Source organism: Triticum aestivum, chromosome 2B (genome assembly GCF_018294505.1).
Source record: "Triticum aestivum cultivar Chinese Spring chromosome 2B, IWGSC CS RefSeq v2.1, whole genome shotgun sequence".
Classification (NCBI taxonomy): Eukaryota; Viridiplantae; Streptophyta; class Magnoliopsida; order Poales; family Poaceae; genus Triticum; species Triticum aestivum.
Window position 1 is genome coordinate 807,623,949 of NC_057798.1, and position 13,125 is coordinate 807,637,073.

A 13,125-nucleotide genomic window follows, 5' to 3' on the forward strand; every position below is an offset into this window, starting at 1 on the left:
GTTAGGGTACTACTCCAGCAAAAACAATTCTGGTGTCATTTTCTGTGGGAGAAACAAAACACACACTTTTTTTCTAAACACTTTCTGCTGGATATATCCGTCTGAGCTTTAACTAATTTTGGACGGAGGGAGTAGAAAAGAGGAAGTATTGTAAATGATGTTTCTGTCTTGATTAGGGTACTACTCCAGCATAAGCAACACAATTCTGGTGTCATTTTCTGTCGGAGAAACAAACACACATTTTTTTTAAAAAAATAGAGAAGTTAAAAAGCATATCTTTTTTTCTACCAGAAAAAAGAAGAGGGTCGCCATTTTTCCGCAGGCTGGTCAAGTACGGATAGGCTCCCCCTCCCCTGCCCTGTCCACCTCCCCCCCTCCCCACTGCCCGCGGCGCCTCGGCTCGATCCCCTCCCCCCGCCCGCAGCCGCCGCCGCCGATCCCGGCCCTCCTCCGCCACCCCGCACTTCACACATGATGGAAGCCGACGTCGCCATTGCCACCCCCGTGCTCCGCCCTCAGGTATCCCATCACGATTCCCATCCATCCCGTCCGCGCCGATTCCCCTTTCACATCTCCCCTCCGGTGCTCGTTCCCCTTTTTCCTTTTCCGGTCAAGCCCTGTCAAAGATTCGGCCTTGCCTCGTCAATTCCCTCCCCTTTTAGATTATAAAGATTTAGTCTTGCGGCGGCGATTCGAGTTGCGTGCGCTGACTATTTGACGGACGCCGGCGACCGCTGCGAAAGGCAGATTCGCTTGCTCCGTCCGTCGCTAGGTTTCCAGTGGCGTTGAGCTGAATTGGAGTGGTGGTGGTGATTTAGATGCCGACATGAGAGCATATCCAGCTTCTGGCTGATCTTTTAGTGCTGTGTCCCGATTTGATTTGCCTATCCAACCCTAAGAAACCTGCTGGATGTATATGCCAGCATCATACTCGCTAAATCCGGTATGCTGGTGATTCGGTTCTGCATGTCGGGATACGACGTTTAGAGTGCCGGAAGCTTGGAATGAACCAGACAGGATGGTATATTCCATTTGAATGAAACAGGTGGAATTATGCGCGAAAAAGTCGGTCCGTTGGCGGAACTTTTATTCCTGTTTGCTTGGTGGTGATGAAAAGTACCGGTCATTCTGGCGGAATGTGATAAGCCTGGTTGCTAGTACTAATCTTACTCATCGCATGATAAGTTTAGGAGATTGCTGAAGATTTGGAGTTCTAGGCACCGTTACTTATTCCTGACTTGTTTAGAAACGTTAGAGAGGATCTTATTTTTGGCAATTTGTTGCTGGCTGTCCACTTGCCATCTTAACCGTGTTTATGGAAAAGGAAAACACCTGATTCCTTAAAGGTCTTCACTTTGTGATGGGAACAAGGTTGGAATAGAATAATTTTGGTGGATTTACTTGTGATTTAGTTTGGACTACAGGGCCCATTTTGTTGTCGTATTTGTGATCCGTTACCTTTTAAAGTATGTAATTATTTGAAACCTGTGGATGCAAAGCCTGCAATTCTGTATTTTCCGTGTAAAAGTCCTGCTCCTTTTGGCGTAATGTGAGTGATAAAATGCCAAATGAATCTCAACATTGTCGTCTTTCGTTGCAGGTATTGTAGCTGATTGGATGCTTTCGAGCTGCAGATTCAGAGCACATAGTGGTCGTCGAGTGCTCGCGGAGACGTGGTTTTGACGCATTGAAGTATTAGGTGGCTTTTTCATTGCGTAGCTGTAACCTGTAAAAACAAGTTGGGTTTTCGCCAAGAGCTGATAAGATGAAGAGTGCACGAGGAGCAATGTTATCTCCTCTCTGTCTCTGTGCAGTGGTATGCCTCATGGCTCAGATAGGAGCTGCCAATGTAGTTCTGATGGGGAATAATCTTACTTTGTCGTTTGATGATGTTGAGGCAAACTTTTGTAAGTTCTGGATTTCTTACCATCATCTAGCAACTTCTACCATTTGGCTGTCACTACATTTGTTTGCATGCTTTCACCTGTTCCCTACCTACTGCTTATGGCATATTTAGGTGCTAATGTCTGGCTGCATACTTCTTGGCTGCGATGTTCATTTATGGTGGCATCCAAAATATGTTGCAATAATCCTATTATGTTATGTCCGGCCAACTCTCTTAACTACATTAAGCTTGATTTGTTATTCCGTTGATTGTGCCATGACTCATGGTGCATTTGCATTATAAGTTTTTCTCTTCTACTTTGCACTTTTCTGTGGAGTCTGCAACTCTGCATTATGTTATGTACTTTGCACTTTTCTGTGGAGTCTGCAACTCTGCATTATGTTATCTGAAGGACTAATTATGCCATTTCAATTTGTTTGCAGCTCCGGCAGTAAAAGGGTCGGGTGTTAATGGCTTAGTTTATACTGCCGAACCTTTGAATGCCTGCAGTGCATTGACAAGCAAGGCAGTCGAGGGTCCACCGTCTCCGTTTGCCCTGGTTATAAGAGGTGGCTGCACATTTGATGAGAAAGTGAAAAACGTGCAGGATGCTGGATTCAAAGCTGCAATAGTGTATGACAATGAAAACAGTGGAGTTTTGGTTTCAAGTAATGTACCTTGTCCCTCTCAACCGTTCTTCTTTTTTACCTTTCATGTCCTGTAGATGGCCACATATTGAGTAGAGATGGAACAGACTGAGATGCACTGAAAATGCTTTCAGATCTGTTCTCCATAATGATGAAGCTGAAATACTTGTGCAGATTATTAAAAGCTAGAAATAACTGTAATGTTGATATGTTTTTGGGAACTGCTCCTACACCTATAGTTTTCACTAGTTTCGTTTTAGTATTGTTCGGATCATATATTCTCTGCACTTCCTAACTGAGAATTAGGTGTAACAGTGGCTGGAAGCTCAAGCGGTATTCAGATATACGCTGTGTTCATCTCAAAGGTCTCAGGGGAGGTGCTGAAGAAATTTTCAGGCCGTACTGATGTGGAGGTGTGGATAATACCATCATTCGAGAACTCAGCCTGGTCGATCATGGCGATTTCATTCATATCACTGCTCGCCATGTCTGCTGTTTTAGCTACCTGTTTCTTTGTGAGAAGACATCGAATAAGGCGGGATCGGCCTAGAAATCTAGATTCCCGAGAATTCCATGGGATGAGCAGTCAATTAGTTAAGGCGATGCCAAGCCTTATTTTCACCAAAGTGCAAGAGGACAACTGCACGTCGTCGATGTGTGCCATTTGCTTGGAGGATTACACTGTCGGAGAACAGATAAGAGTGCTGCCTTGCCGTCACAGTATGTCTAGCAAACTCTGTCTTCTAAAAACTAGTACCTTGCATATTTGATCCTTTGCCATGCCCATAGTATTTTAGGTAAAACTAGTCACCTCTATTTGCTGTACTTCTCCAACCCTCGAATTTGGTATTAAAAATAATGTTCTGTGCTAGTTTTTGAGTCTGTTGTCATGATGACTGTTGGTGTGTTGTAAAGTTTACTTAAGTACTCTCTGAATTTATTTTCATCTAGTTGGAACTTGATAAATCCTTAAGAACATAAGAATATAAAATACTGGTGCTGCACTTGAAATTTCATTGTAACAGTGTGTGTGTAATTCATTTATGTGAAAATCATTAACATTGTAGATTTACGAGTCAACTAGTATTGCAATAAAGAAAGTACTACAAATTGAACCAATTGGGTGACTCTCCTTTCATACAATCAGCTTATCTGTATCAGTATTTTCTTTCTAAGGCAGCACTCTGATAATTGTTTGAATTGCCTTGCAGAGTTCCATGCAGCTTGTGTGGACATGTGGCTCACATCCTGGAGATCATTCTGCCCCGTATGCAAGCGAGATGCAGGCGCTGGAATGACAGGCCCTCCTGCCTCGGAGACCACCCCATTGTTCGCTTCCGCAGTACACTTGCCTTCTCCGTCATCCTCATTCCGGTCGAGCGTGGCAGCATCCCCTCCCAGACCAATAAACCTGCGTCCTTCGTCGCAGTCCATATCTCGGGTCTACTCTGCTTCTGGCACCCCGCACTCTCTGAACACCCAAAGACCATACAGGAACTCATCAGCCATGAGCATGAGCAGAAGTAGCGCAGACCTTGCAAACATGTCTTCGCCCTACTTCCGCACCTCACTCCTCCGTGGAGGCTCCACACACTCCCTGGTCGGCAACCACCTGTCTCCACCAGTCAACATAAGTTATGGTTATGCCCCACCGCAGATGTACAATTCTGGCTATGCGTCGCCCAGCCCGCACGCCGGTTCTTCATACATCTCCAATTCGGGATATGGATCATCGTCGGGCTACTACCTGGGCTCGTCCAGCCAGCATCGGTCTTCGGCGTACCTGAGGCACTGTGGGGAGTCGGGGCCGAGCCTGTCCACCATGGCCCCTCAGTCACCACAGCAGCAGCAGTCCCAGCTGCTGCGGCACGGCGGCGACTCAGATGCGAGCCTGAACCTGGCGGGCGCGTCGTCGGCCCAGTCCTTCCGTCAGTCCTACTTGAGGCACTGCGGCGACTCGGACGCGAGCCTGTCCGCCATGGCGTCGTCAGGGCAGTCGCTGCCGGGATGCTGATCATGGCTAGTCAAAGCTCGCTCTGAACTCTTCTTCTTTGTTGCGCGCGAAAGAGGCAGTGTGGCTTGTGAATACATCCAGGGCGGCGTGTAACTGTAACATAGGCAATTGGTTGCCTGAGGAGTGAGTCAATGACGGAGAGAACTGCATAGATTTTGTTCCTGTTTTGTTCTGGATTTTTTTGTTGTGTTTCTAGTGATTGTGGATTTATTTTCCGCGCTTATGGATGTACATTACAGGTATATAAGACAGCATAGTGATGATACTTTTGAGCTTTGTCTTCATGGTTATGGAAGTGGAAGTAATGGTAAATTTGGTTTTAGATGCATCAGTCCTGGCGTATGTTATATATGATCCTGTCTAATCACTGCTCTCTGTCCGGTTTACGGGGCTCATTTATCTCGTCTTGAATCAAACTTATGTAAGTTTGACCAGATTTATCGAGAAACATGTGTAAACTTAATCAACTTTGGCCGAGTTTATCATGAGGTGTTTGTAAAGTGAAGCAAAAAAAAAAGTGCTCCTTTGTTGCAGTGTTTTCATTAGGGATTGTGCCAGGTTTCCTGGCAACAGCTGCTGCATCAAGTATATGTGAAGCAAGTTTGGGTTAGAGCATCAAGTATATGTGAAGCAAGTTTGGGTTAGAGCCTGGGAATTAGGGAACCTCAAAAACATATAATCTCCCAACCACACCATGTTTTGTGTTGAATTTGGTGCTATAGCTTCCAAGTTCTTTTGGCGGCTTAAAAAATAAGCCGCCTCATTCACAGCTTTTTCCATAAGCCGCCTGTCTCATTCAATGAGACTTTCGAACTAGTTATAGGATAACTAATTTATAAGGCTTAACAAGTTTTGGGAGCGGCTCATTTTTTAAACTGAGGAGAGACAACTTAATTTTAAGCCGCACAAAAGAACTGGCACAACCCATGTAGATTCAAATCATCAAATAGTTGCAATTTGAAACTTTGAAAGAAAGGTTGCTAGTGAAAATCTGATGATGGGCGCTCATCTTATGTTTGTACTACAGAACAAATTCCCCTGGGGCCATTTTGCCTTCCTTTTAAGTAGATGAGTAAGCTTAACGCTGTTTACGGAAAATATCAGAATTTTGGATTATGTGACTGATAACGAGAGAGAGTAGTCATGGTTGGAGGTTCCATAACAAAATGGTTAACTGTCAACCATCAGATTTGTCAGTCAACTGAAAACAGTTTTTTGGATCGTGCCTGACGAGGAGATGTGACGCCGCGGCCGGTCATGGCATCAACAACGTGACTAGACGCGGCATGTCGAGCCGGTGCTTTGATGGGTTCGAGTGTGGGCCACGAAATCATGGCTGTAGAGTGGGATGGCCGAGGGCGACGACAACACAATGAGGGCAGGGCAGGGCATGATGGGGATGTGTGCGCAGCCGGGTGGTACAAGGTTGTGTGGGAGAAGAACCGCTAGGTCAAAGAAAAAAGATGAACCGTTGGACTCTGATCTAACGGTGTAGAGTTTTTTTTTTTTGAAAGATCCAGCAAAAATGCTGGCTTGATTCAGATTTAGCAGGAAGCAACGGAAGAACAACATGGTGAAGATCTGAAGATCAAAAAAAAAAAAAAACAGCAGCCCTAATAGCTGCATAACGACCCTACACTCACAAGCCGGAACATCATCCACCCACTACAAGACAACGCAGCTTCGACTCCGATGGAGAGCTATGAAGAACTAGGCAAGGTTGGCGTCGCAAAAGATCACCGAACGGACCACCCGTCGCGCTCGCGCGTCATCGTACACTACCCAGGGCCTCACCGGCGCAGCTTCGGCTTCACAACAACAGAACAACCGAGGCAATCATACGGACACGCCAGAGAAGATGGTGTAGAGTGAAATGACTGGTCTGGAATCTTTTTCTAGCTGATTGAAGATGGTCCTTAAATCATACTCCTGTAGTGTATATCACCACATAACCACGTGACACATGTGGTAATCAATCCAATCAATTCAAAAAATTTATATCATCACATGAAAAATAGAGAAATCAATCCAAAAATGTCGAAATCTTGAACAAAAATACTAGAAGGGTAAACTGAAAAATTGATAAGTACAGCAGGTTCAAATTTTAGACTAGATAGATGCATGATGAGTAGGGTGAGCAGACGTTCTATCCCTCCCTCTATGCCGGCGCCTTCCTCTTGGCTCGCCGTCGCCGGCCGCAGCGCCCACCCCTCGCCCCTCCACGGCTCCTAATCCTCCTCCTCGTTCCCGGCCGCCGTACCGAGCTCCCAATCCCCATCTGCCCTGCCACCGCCGTCCTCTGCTGCGGCCATGGTGATGCCCGCCACCTGTTCGACAGATGGCCTTGCGCGCTCTCCGCCTTCTCTCACCGTCGGCGGCCTTCCCAGCGCTGCCCTGGTGCGGCTGCTTAGCGTTCTATGGGCTCTGCACAAGTTGGATGAATTCTGCAGCGCCTGCCTCTGCTTCGGCCAGGGTGCTGCACGCCACATGTTCGACCTTTGGTCTTGCGCCATCCACGGCTTCTCTCAGCGTTGCTCCTCTCCTCTACTGTCGAATTTGGATGCCTTCCTCCTCCCGTCCTGGGGCGCAGTTCTGACACCGACCTCCAGGCCGCACTCATGTCTGTTGTTGGCCTTGCTGGCCGGCCATCTGGACCTTCCTCAACTGCCCTGTACGTCGTACTTCAATCAAGCGGCCGCTATGAAGGCGCAATGTCGGGGAGATGGCTGTTCGTTCAGTAGGTGTTCTTTGGTTTCTCCTCGTCTTCCAGGCAGGCCGTGTGCTGCCCCTTGGCTGTGCAGGGTGTTCGAGGAGCTAGCTGTATTATGAGATCGCTGCTTCCCTTGGCAAAGCAGCGTCGCTATAATTAATTCTCCATCACCGGTATGCTCTTGAATCCTCTTATTTTTTTTCAGGGAAATGCTTTTCATTCAACTTTCAAGTGTAACAGTGTGATGTGCAAGTTTAACATTTTTACAGGGGCATTGTTAGTTCATATATATTTAGGCTTAAACCTTAAAGACCAGTTTATATTAGGCGTAAGCAAAGAACAGCCAAGTCGAAAATAAAATGTACCTGAATCCTCAAGTACAGTTTATTGTATACAGGCTCCTGAAGTACAGTTTATTTTATATAGGCTGAATTATAGTTTACCTTCAGTACAAATATTGATTTGCTACTGCAACAGAGGATGATTCATAACATAGATAGCATCCTTTCAACATAGATAAATAAAGCCTTAGGTAAAGAAAAACTAGTCATAGGTCATCATGCACCAGACCAGCAGCGTGTGGGCAATCGATAGATAGATACGGTTGAAATGCTTCTTCTCCTCAGCCCTGCAGTGCTGAAAATGCTTCTTTGATTGTGATGGCATCAGCGTAGACGTCCTGCATTGCTGGGCGATCTTTAGGCATCTCCGCAGCGCACAGCAAGCCAAGCTTAGCAAGGGCCGTGATGCAGCCAATTATTCCAGCAGCAATTTGATGATTTTCCTGGTCTGAAGAACTGCCTGCTTCTTCTTCATCTTGGTTCCCATAATAGGGGATGATGATTCTAGGATCTAGAATCTCACAAATCTTTTCCAGAAATGAATCTTCCACAAATTTGTAAAGGCTCAGGCCATCTTTAAACATCTCGTCAGTCGGACGCTTCCCGGTGAGCATCTCTAAGATGATGACTCCGTAGCTGTAAACATCACCCTCCGTCGAGATTTTGCTCCCATATCCATATTCTGCAGTATATATAATTATTCAAACAATTAATTAACACAAAAGGATTGGAGCAGAAGAATCAGAAAATTTTCTTGGTAAAATAAATAATCTGTACTACTTGCATATGAGACATTTTCAGAAAATACAACGTTTTGTATTGAGAAATCGTTACCTGGTGCAATGTATCCAACTGATCCTCTTGGCCCCACTAAGCTTGTAGAAGTAGAACCATCAATTCCAGAAGAAGAAGAATAACCATGTAGGAGCTTAGCCAACCCAAAGTCACCAACACATGCGCCCATGACATCATCCAGAAGGACATTGCTAGGCTTCAGATCACAGTGGACCATAGGAGGCATGCATTGGTTATGGAGGTAATCCAAAGCAGCAGCTATGTCCACTGCTATTGTTATTCTTGAACCCATACACAACGGCCTTTTTGGATGATGCTCGTTGATTAGTGTTGGATAGATCCAACTCTCTAGGTCGCCATTTACCATAAACTCAAGAACAAGAGCTTTGAACTCATTTCCTATCGGGTCACTTGTTGAGCATACGGTGATCACCCTTACAAGATTACGATGACGAGTGTTTCTTAGTGCCTCACATTCAGCAAGGAAGCTCGTTGTTGCTCCAAGTTGATCAAGTTTAAAAACTTTGATAGCAACCGTATGATGTTCTTCAGACTCAATTCTACCTTTGTAGACAGACCCATATTTTCCTGAACCAACCAAGTTGGTCAAAGAAAACCCATTTGTGGCTTTCACTAAATCAGCATATGTGATCTTCTTTAATTCCTTGACAGATGGATGTGCTGCCTGTTTGGCTTTCTTTCTCTTCTTACAAATAATGACTCCAACGCATGATAACAGAACCAAAGAAAGAGCAGTAATTGTTACCATCTTCAGAATCTTTGAGGTGTGCAGCTTTTGTTTGGATATGACTCCATTGCAAAGTGGCAACTCTAGCAATGGGCTGCTTGCACATAACTTGTTGTTCCCTTGTATGAACACCTCGCTTGCATTCTGAAACATTCCACCTGGTGGTATTGGTCCCTCGAGGTTGTTGGAGGACAAATTGAGAAGTTTCATGGAACTAAATGACTCAAAGAAGGCAGGGATTTCAGCGGACAGGTTGTTTTGAGATAGATCCATCACAATGATGCCTCTCAAATTAATGAAAGTTTGAGGGATTCTCCCATGAAAATTGTTCCTCTCCATGTGCAGTGACTCCAAGTGGACGCACTCACCTAGAGTGGAAGGTATTTGTCCAGACAACTGATTATTGGAAATATTCAATGGGCCGAGATTGACCAAGCTGCCAACCTCCAATGGTATTTCTCCTGAGAGTTTGTTGTGAGATAAGTCCAAACCTTCTGCAAGGTTGGAAAGAGTGAAGAGCTCCTTTGGTAAGCTGCTATCAAAGCTGTTACAAGAGAGGTTTAGTATGTCCAATTTTTTACAGTCTTCTAGAGCTCCTGGGATAGGGCCACTCAAATTGTTTTCCTGTAAGTATAGCTCGCTCAATTGGCTGAGGCTGCCAATTGATAGTGGAATTTGTCCGGACAATTTGTTCTGGGATAAGCTTAGGGCAAACAAGTTATGAAGATTTCCAAGTGATCGAGGGATACTTCCACTAAGCAGATTTTTTTCCATGTAAAGACGTTTGATGTTTGTGAGCTGCTCTATCTCCTGTGGTATAGTGCCTGATATTTTATTTGCTGTTAATAACAATACCTCTAAGCTCTTTGAAAGGCCTGCAATGGAACTAGGCAAATCTCCCTGAAGGATGTTTGCATCCAAGAATAATTCCACCAGTTGGGTGCAGTTGGTCAATGAGGTTAAGAAAGACCAACCTCCTGCCTCGAGACGATTAACGCCTAGATCCAGGTAGACTAGGTTGGGAAGTGTCCCGAGAGAAGGCACAACACCATGAAACAAATTGTTGCCGAGGTAAATGTGTCGAAGATTCGTTGTGTTGGCTAGTGAAGTGGGGATTCGGCCATGGAATTTGTTCACTCCCATAACCAAAGTTTGGATGGCTGGAAGGGTGTATCCAATGTTAGTTGGAATTTCCCCTGCCAGAATATTTGCACCCATGCCGAGGTATGTGAGTGTCGATATGTTGTAAATAGAGACTGGGACGCTCCCTGACAAGTTGTTGTAACTCAGGTCTAGTACTTGTAGGTTGGGAAGCTTACCAATACTCACTGGGATGCTATCTTGAAAATTATTTCTTGCAAGCATGAGCCAGCAAAGTGAAGAAAAATTCCCTAGAGTAGAAGGTATTGCGCCAAAAAGGTTATTTGATGCCAAGATAAGATACTGCAATGGTGAGCCAGCAATATTCGGGAAAACAGCTGGTATGAACCCAGTAAAGTTGTTCTTTCCAAGGGACAAGACTTCGAGTGACGTGCTATTAAATAGTGCAGGTGGAATCTCTCCACCAAGCTGATTGTTAGTTAAGACCAAAAGCTGGAGTGAAGAACTGTTAGCTAGGAGAGACGGGATAGGTCCTGTGAGGCTATTGTTGGTGAGATAAACAGAGCGAAGAGAAGAACTATTTCCAAGTGAAAGAGGAATATTGCCTGTGAGAGTATTTCCAGCAAGACTCAAAACTGAAAGGTTGCGGAGTGTCCCGAACCCTTCTGGAATGCCTCCAGTGAGCTTGTTGTCATCCAAGTTCAGCTGCTGCATATTTAGACATTGGCTTAGGTTTGGTGGGATCTCACCGCTTATGAAGTTACTCCCAAGATCAATTACTCGAAGCTGAGAACATGCGGACAAATTGCTTGGGATCATGCCACTAATATTGTTTGAGCTAAGGTTAAGATACTGCAACCTATTCAGCTGACCAAGTTCAGCCGGGATTGGACCCCAAAGCTGATTGTCTGGGAGGTGGATTCTTGTGAGGAGAGTGAGATTTGCAATGCAAGGAGGTATTTGTCCATCAAGGTGGAGCGACTCGAGGTCCAGTGCAACAACACGAGACTTGCTGCATGTAACACCGGACCAAGTGCAGAACTGTTGTAGGGAATCATCAACCTTCCACGAGGCTGGGAGTGCAGCAGAAGAAGTGCTGAGATGCAGTTTAAGGCAACGAAGGGCTTGAAATTCGGTGGTAGCATCACCATGGTCGTGTAGAGCTGTGGAACCTACTAATGAACATGTCAGAAGAGAGGATAGGACAAGGATTAGAGATAGTGACTGCGAGGAACCGAGTGTTCCCGCATGAGATATATGCTTCCTATCACACATGAGAACTTGTGCTCTACAGCTCTAGTGGACGGATGATACATTGAGATATGGGTTCTCTAGTATATTTATAGAACGCTGATGGGCAGGACTGCCAATGCTTGATGTACATATAAAACACAAGTAGTATTAGTAGTTGTCGTAGTAGTACTGCAACTACCGATTCCCATTCAAACTTGTCTAGTAATGCAGAGACTTTGACTATTTCTTTGAAAGACACGGCCAAGTGCATATGTCATCTCGATCAATGAAGAAACCAGGGAATATACCCGCTTCCACTATTTCCAGTCAAAGTTCACTTCAAAGTTCAAACTGGAGCTTTAATATATAAATAGATAGGTGTTGATGATTTCCAGTATGCCGGCCAATATTTCGTTCCATCTTGGTGCTAACTGACTAGGATTTGCCCTCACAAAGGCGATTCAGGAAGAATGTTACCTAGCACTTGCCATTTGATTCAGTTGCTTACCATGCTCATGTTGTTCCTTGTGATCTGCTTCTGCCTGCTTTCGAGCGGTTTGCCGCAGGTCAATCCCGCAGCCACCAGAGGCGCCGCAACCGCAACCGGCTTGCCCTATACCAGTAAGTATTCATGCTTTATAATGTTTTAACCTTGTAGTACAGGCCTTTCATTTGCTCACAGGCCCTGATGTTTTTACCAGGTGAGCATAACCACTCCCCACGGAGAAACCGTATACTCTACCAACCCCCCTGTATCTCCCAGTGCCCGGACGGCCCCTTTTCACCTTCTAACGGTAAGTATTCATGTTTCTTAGCTTTCTAAACCAATCGCAGTATAGGGGCGTAGTTCTCTGTCTAGTAACAGTAAAGCTGATGCACACAATTACCTCTTTATTTCTGCTCTTCTCTCGTATACTTGCAGTCTGATATTATCAAAATCGTAACAGGCCAGCCCAAAGGCTACATACCGATCGCTCCCTGCGAACCACCGATCTGCTGATAAGAATGGTACTGGTTCTAGACTATGGAGCGTGCGAATATATGGATGGCCACTGGTCCGAGGCATCTGTCATTTGGACAAGCTGGTTTTATTAATGTTTCCACGATCCATTGCGCACCAAGTCTTCCGCCTATAAGTTTAGCATTCATCACCATACATCAACTATTTACTTCTGCAACTGTAGTTTGCTTATCGAGATTATACCTTGTAATTTCTAAGATGTTTTTTTTAAGTAATTGAAGATTTGTTTTCTTAATTTGGGAGAACCTGAAGTTTGCCATTTCAATTTTATATATTAGTGAAAGAATATACATGAGCTTGCCATTTCAATTTTATAGGCAGAAATTGAGTGCCATGTACCAGCAAATAAAGCCCAACTCTGCTCCAAAAGCCCAGTCAATATATATTTTGAAGTTTTTCTGAATATGGTACTGCTTCTCAGTTATTTTCTTAGCCTGTGTTTTGGACCAAGAACATCAAACAATGATCATTTCCATTTCACTTGATATATAACCTATGGACTAGAAGCTGCAGTTGGATTTTGTTAGAACTGCAGGTTTTCAGTTGTGGAAATTTAGCGTAAATGATGTACAAAAATTTATGATTTTTCTGAAAAGAACTAAGTTAAAATTAGCAGAACTATGACAAAAT

The 13,125-nt window shown here is 44.7% G+C and overlaps 2 protein-coding genes and 1 long non-coding RNA gene across 4 annotated transcripts; 2 read left to right on the plus strand and 1 right to left on the minus strand.

Moving 5' to 3' along the window:
* Positions 1–342: 342 nt before the first annotated feature.
* LOC123047594 (receptor homology region, transmembrane domain- and RING domain-containing protein 1) lies at positions 343–4,877 on the plus strand. Of its 2 annotated transcripts, none has more exons than XM_044471186.1 (5): positions 343–519; positions 1,601–1,907; positions 2,329–2,553; positions 2,839–3,252; positions 3,744–4,877. In XM_044471186.1, the coding sequence occupies exons 2-5, from the start codon at positions 1,766–1,768 to the stop codon at positions 4,544–4,546; spliced, it is 1,584 nt and encodes a 527-aa protein (XP_044327121.1). In that variant the 5' UTR covers positions 343–519; positions 1,601–1,765; the 3' UTR covers positions 4,547–4,877. The 2 variants fall into 2 exon arrangements, with proteins under 2 accessions (XP_044327121.1, XP_044327122.1); XM_044471187.1 differs by having other exon boundaries at positions 2,848–3,252.
* Positions 4,878–7,619: 2,742 nt separating this feature from the next.
* On the minus strand, positions 7,620–11,516 carry LOC123047593 (probable LRR receptor-like serine/threonine-protein kinase At3g47570). The gene is made up of 2 exons (XM_044471185.1): positions 8,432–11,516; positions 7,620–8,279 (listed from the first exon to the last, which is right to left on the minus strand). Exons 1-2 carry the CDS (start codon positions 11,514–11,516, stop codon positions 7,879–7,881), a joined length of 3,486 nt encoding a protein of 1,161 aa, XP_044327120.1. The 3' UTR covers positions 7,620–7,878.
* Positions 11,517–11,525: 9 nt separating this feature from the next.
* Positions 11,526–12,898, plus strand: LOC123047595 (uncharacterized). Its single transcript, XR_006423031.1, has 3 exons — positions 11,526–12,095; positions 12,176–12,268; positions 12,422–12,898. It is a non-coding gene; the product is annotated as an uncharacterized lncRNA (long non-coding RNA).
* Positions 12,899–13,125: the final 227 nt, after the last annotated feature.

Coding starts and splice junctions, on each gene's coding strand:
- LOC123047594 (XM_044471186.1), top strand. CDS start 1,766: ATGAAGAGTGCACGAGGAGCAATGTTATCTCCTCTCTGTCTCTGTGCA. Junction 1,908..2,328: donor TGATGTTGAGGCAAACTTTT/GTAAGTTCTGGA, acceptor ATTTGTTTGCAG/CTCCGGCAGTAAAAGGGTCG. Junction 2,554..2,838: donor CAGTGGAGTTTTGGTTTCAA/GTAATGTACCTT, acceptor ACTGAGAATTAG/GTGTAACAGTGGCTGGAAGC.
- LOC123047593 (XM_044471185.1), bottom strand. CDS start 11,516: ATGTGTGATAGGAAGCATATATCTCATGCGGGAACACTCGGTTCCTCG. Junction 8,280..8,431: donor AGTTGGATACATTGCACCAG/GTAACGATTTCT, acceptor TATATACTGCAG/AATATGGATATGGGAGCAAA.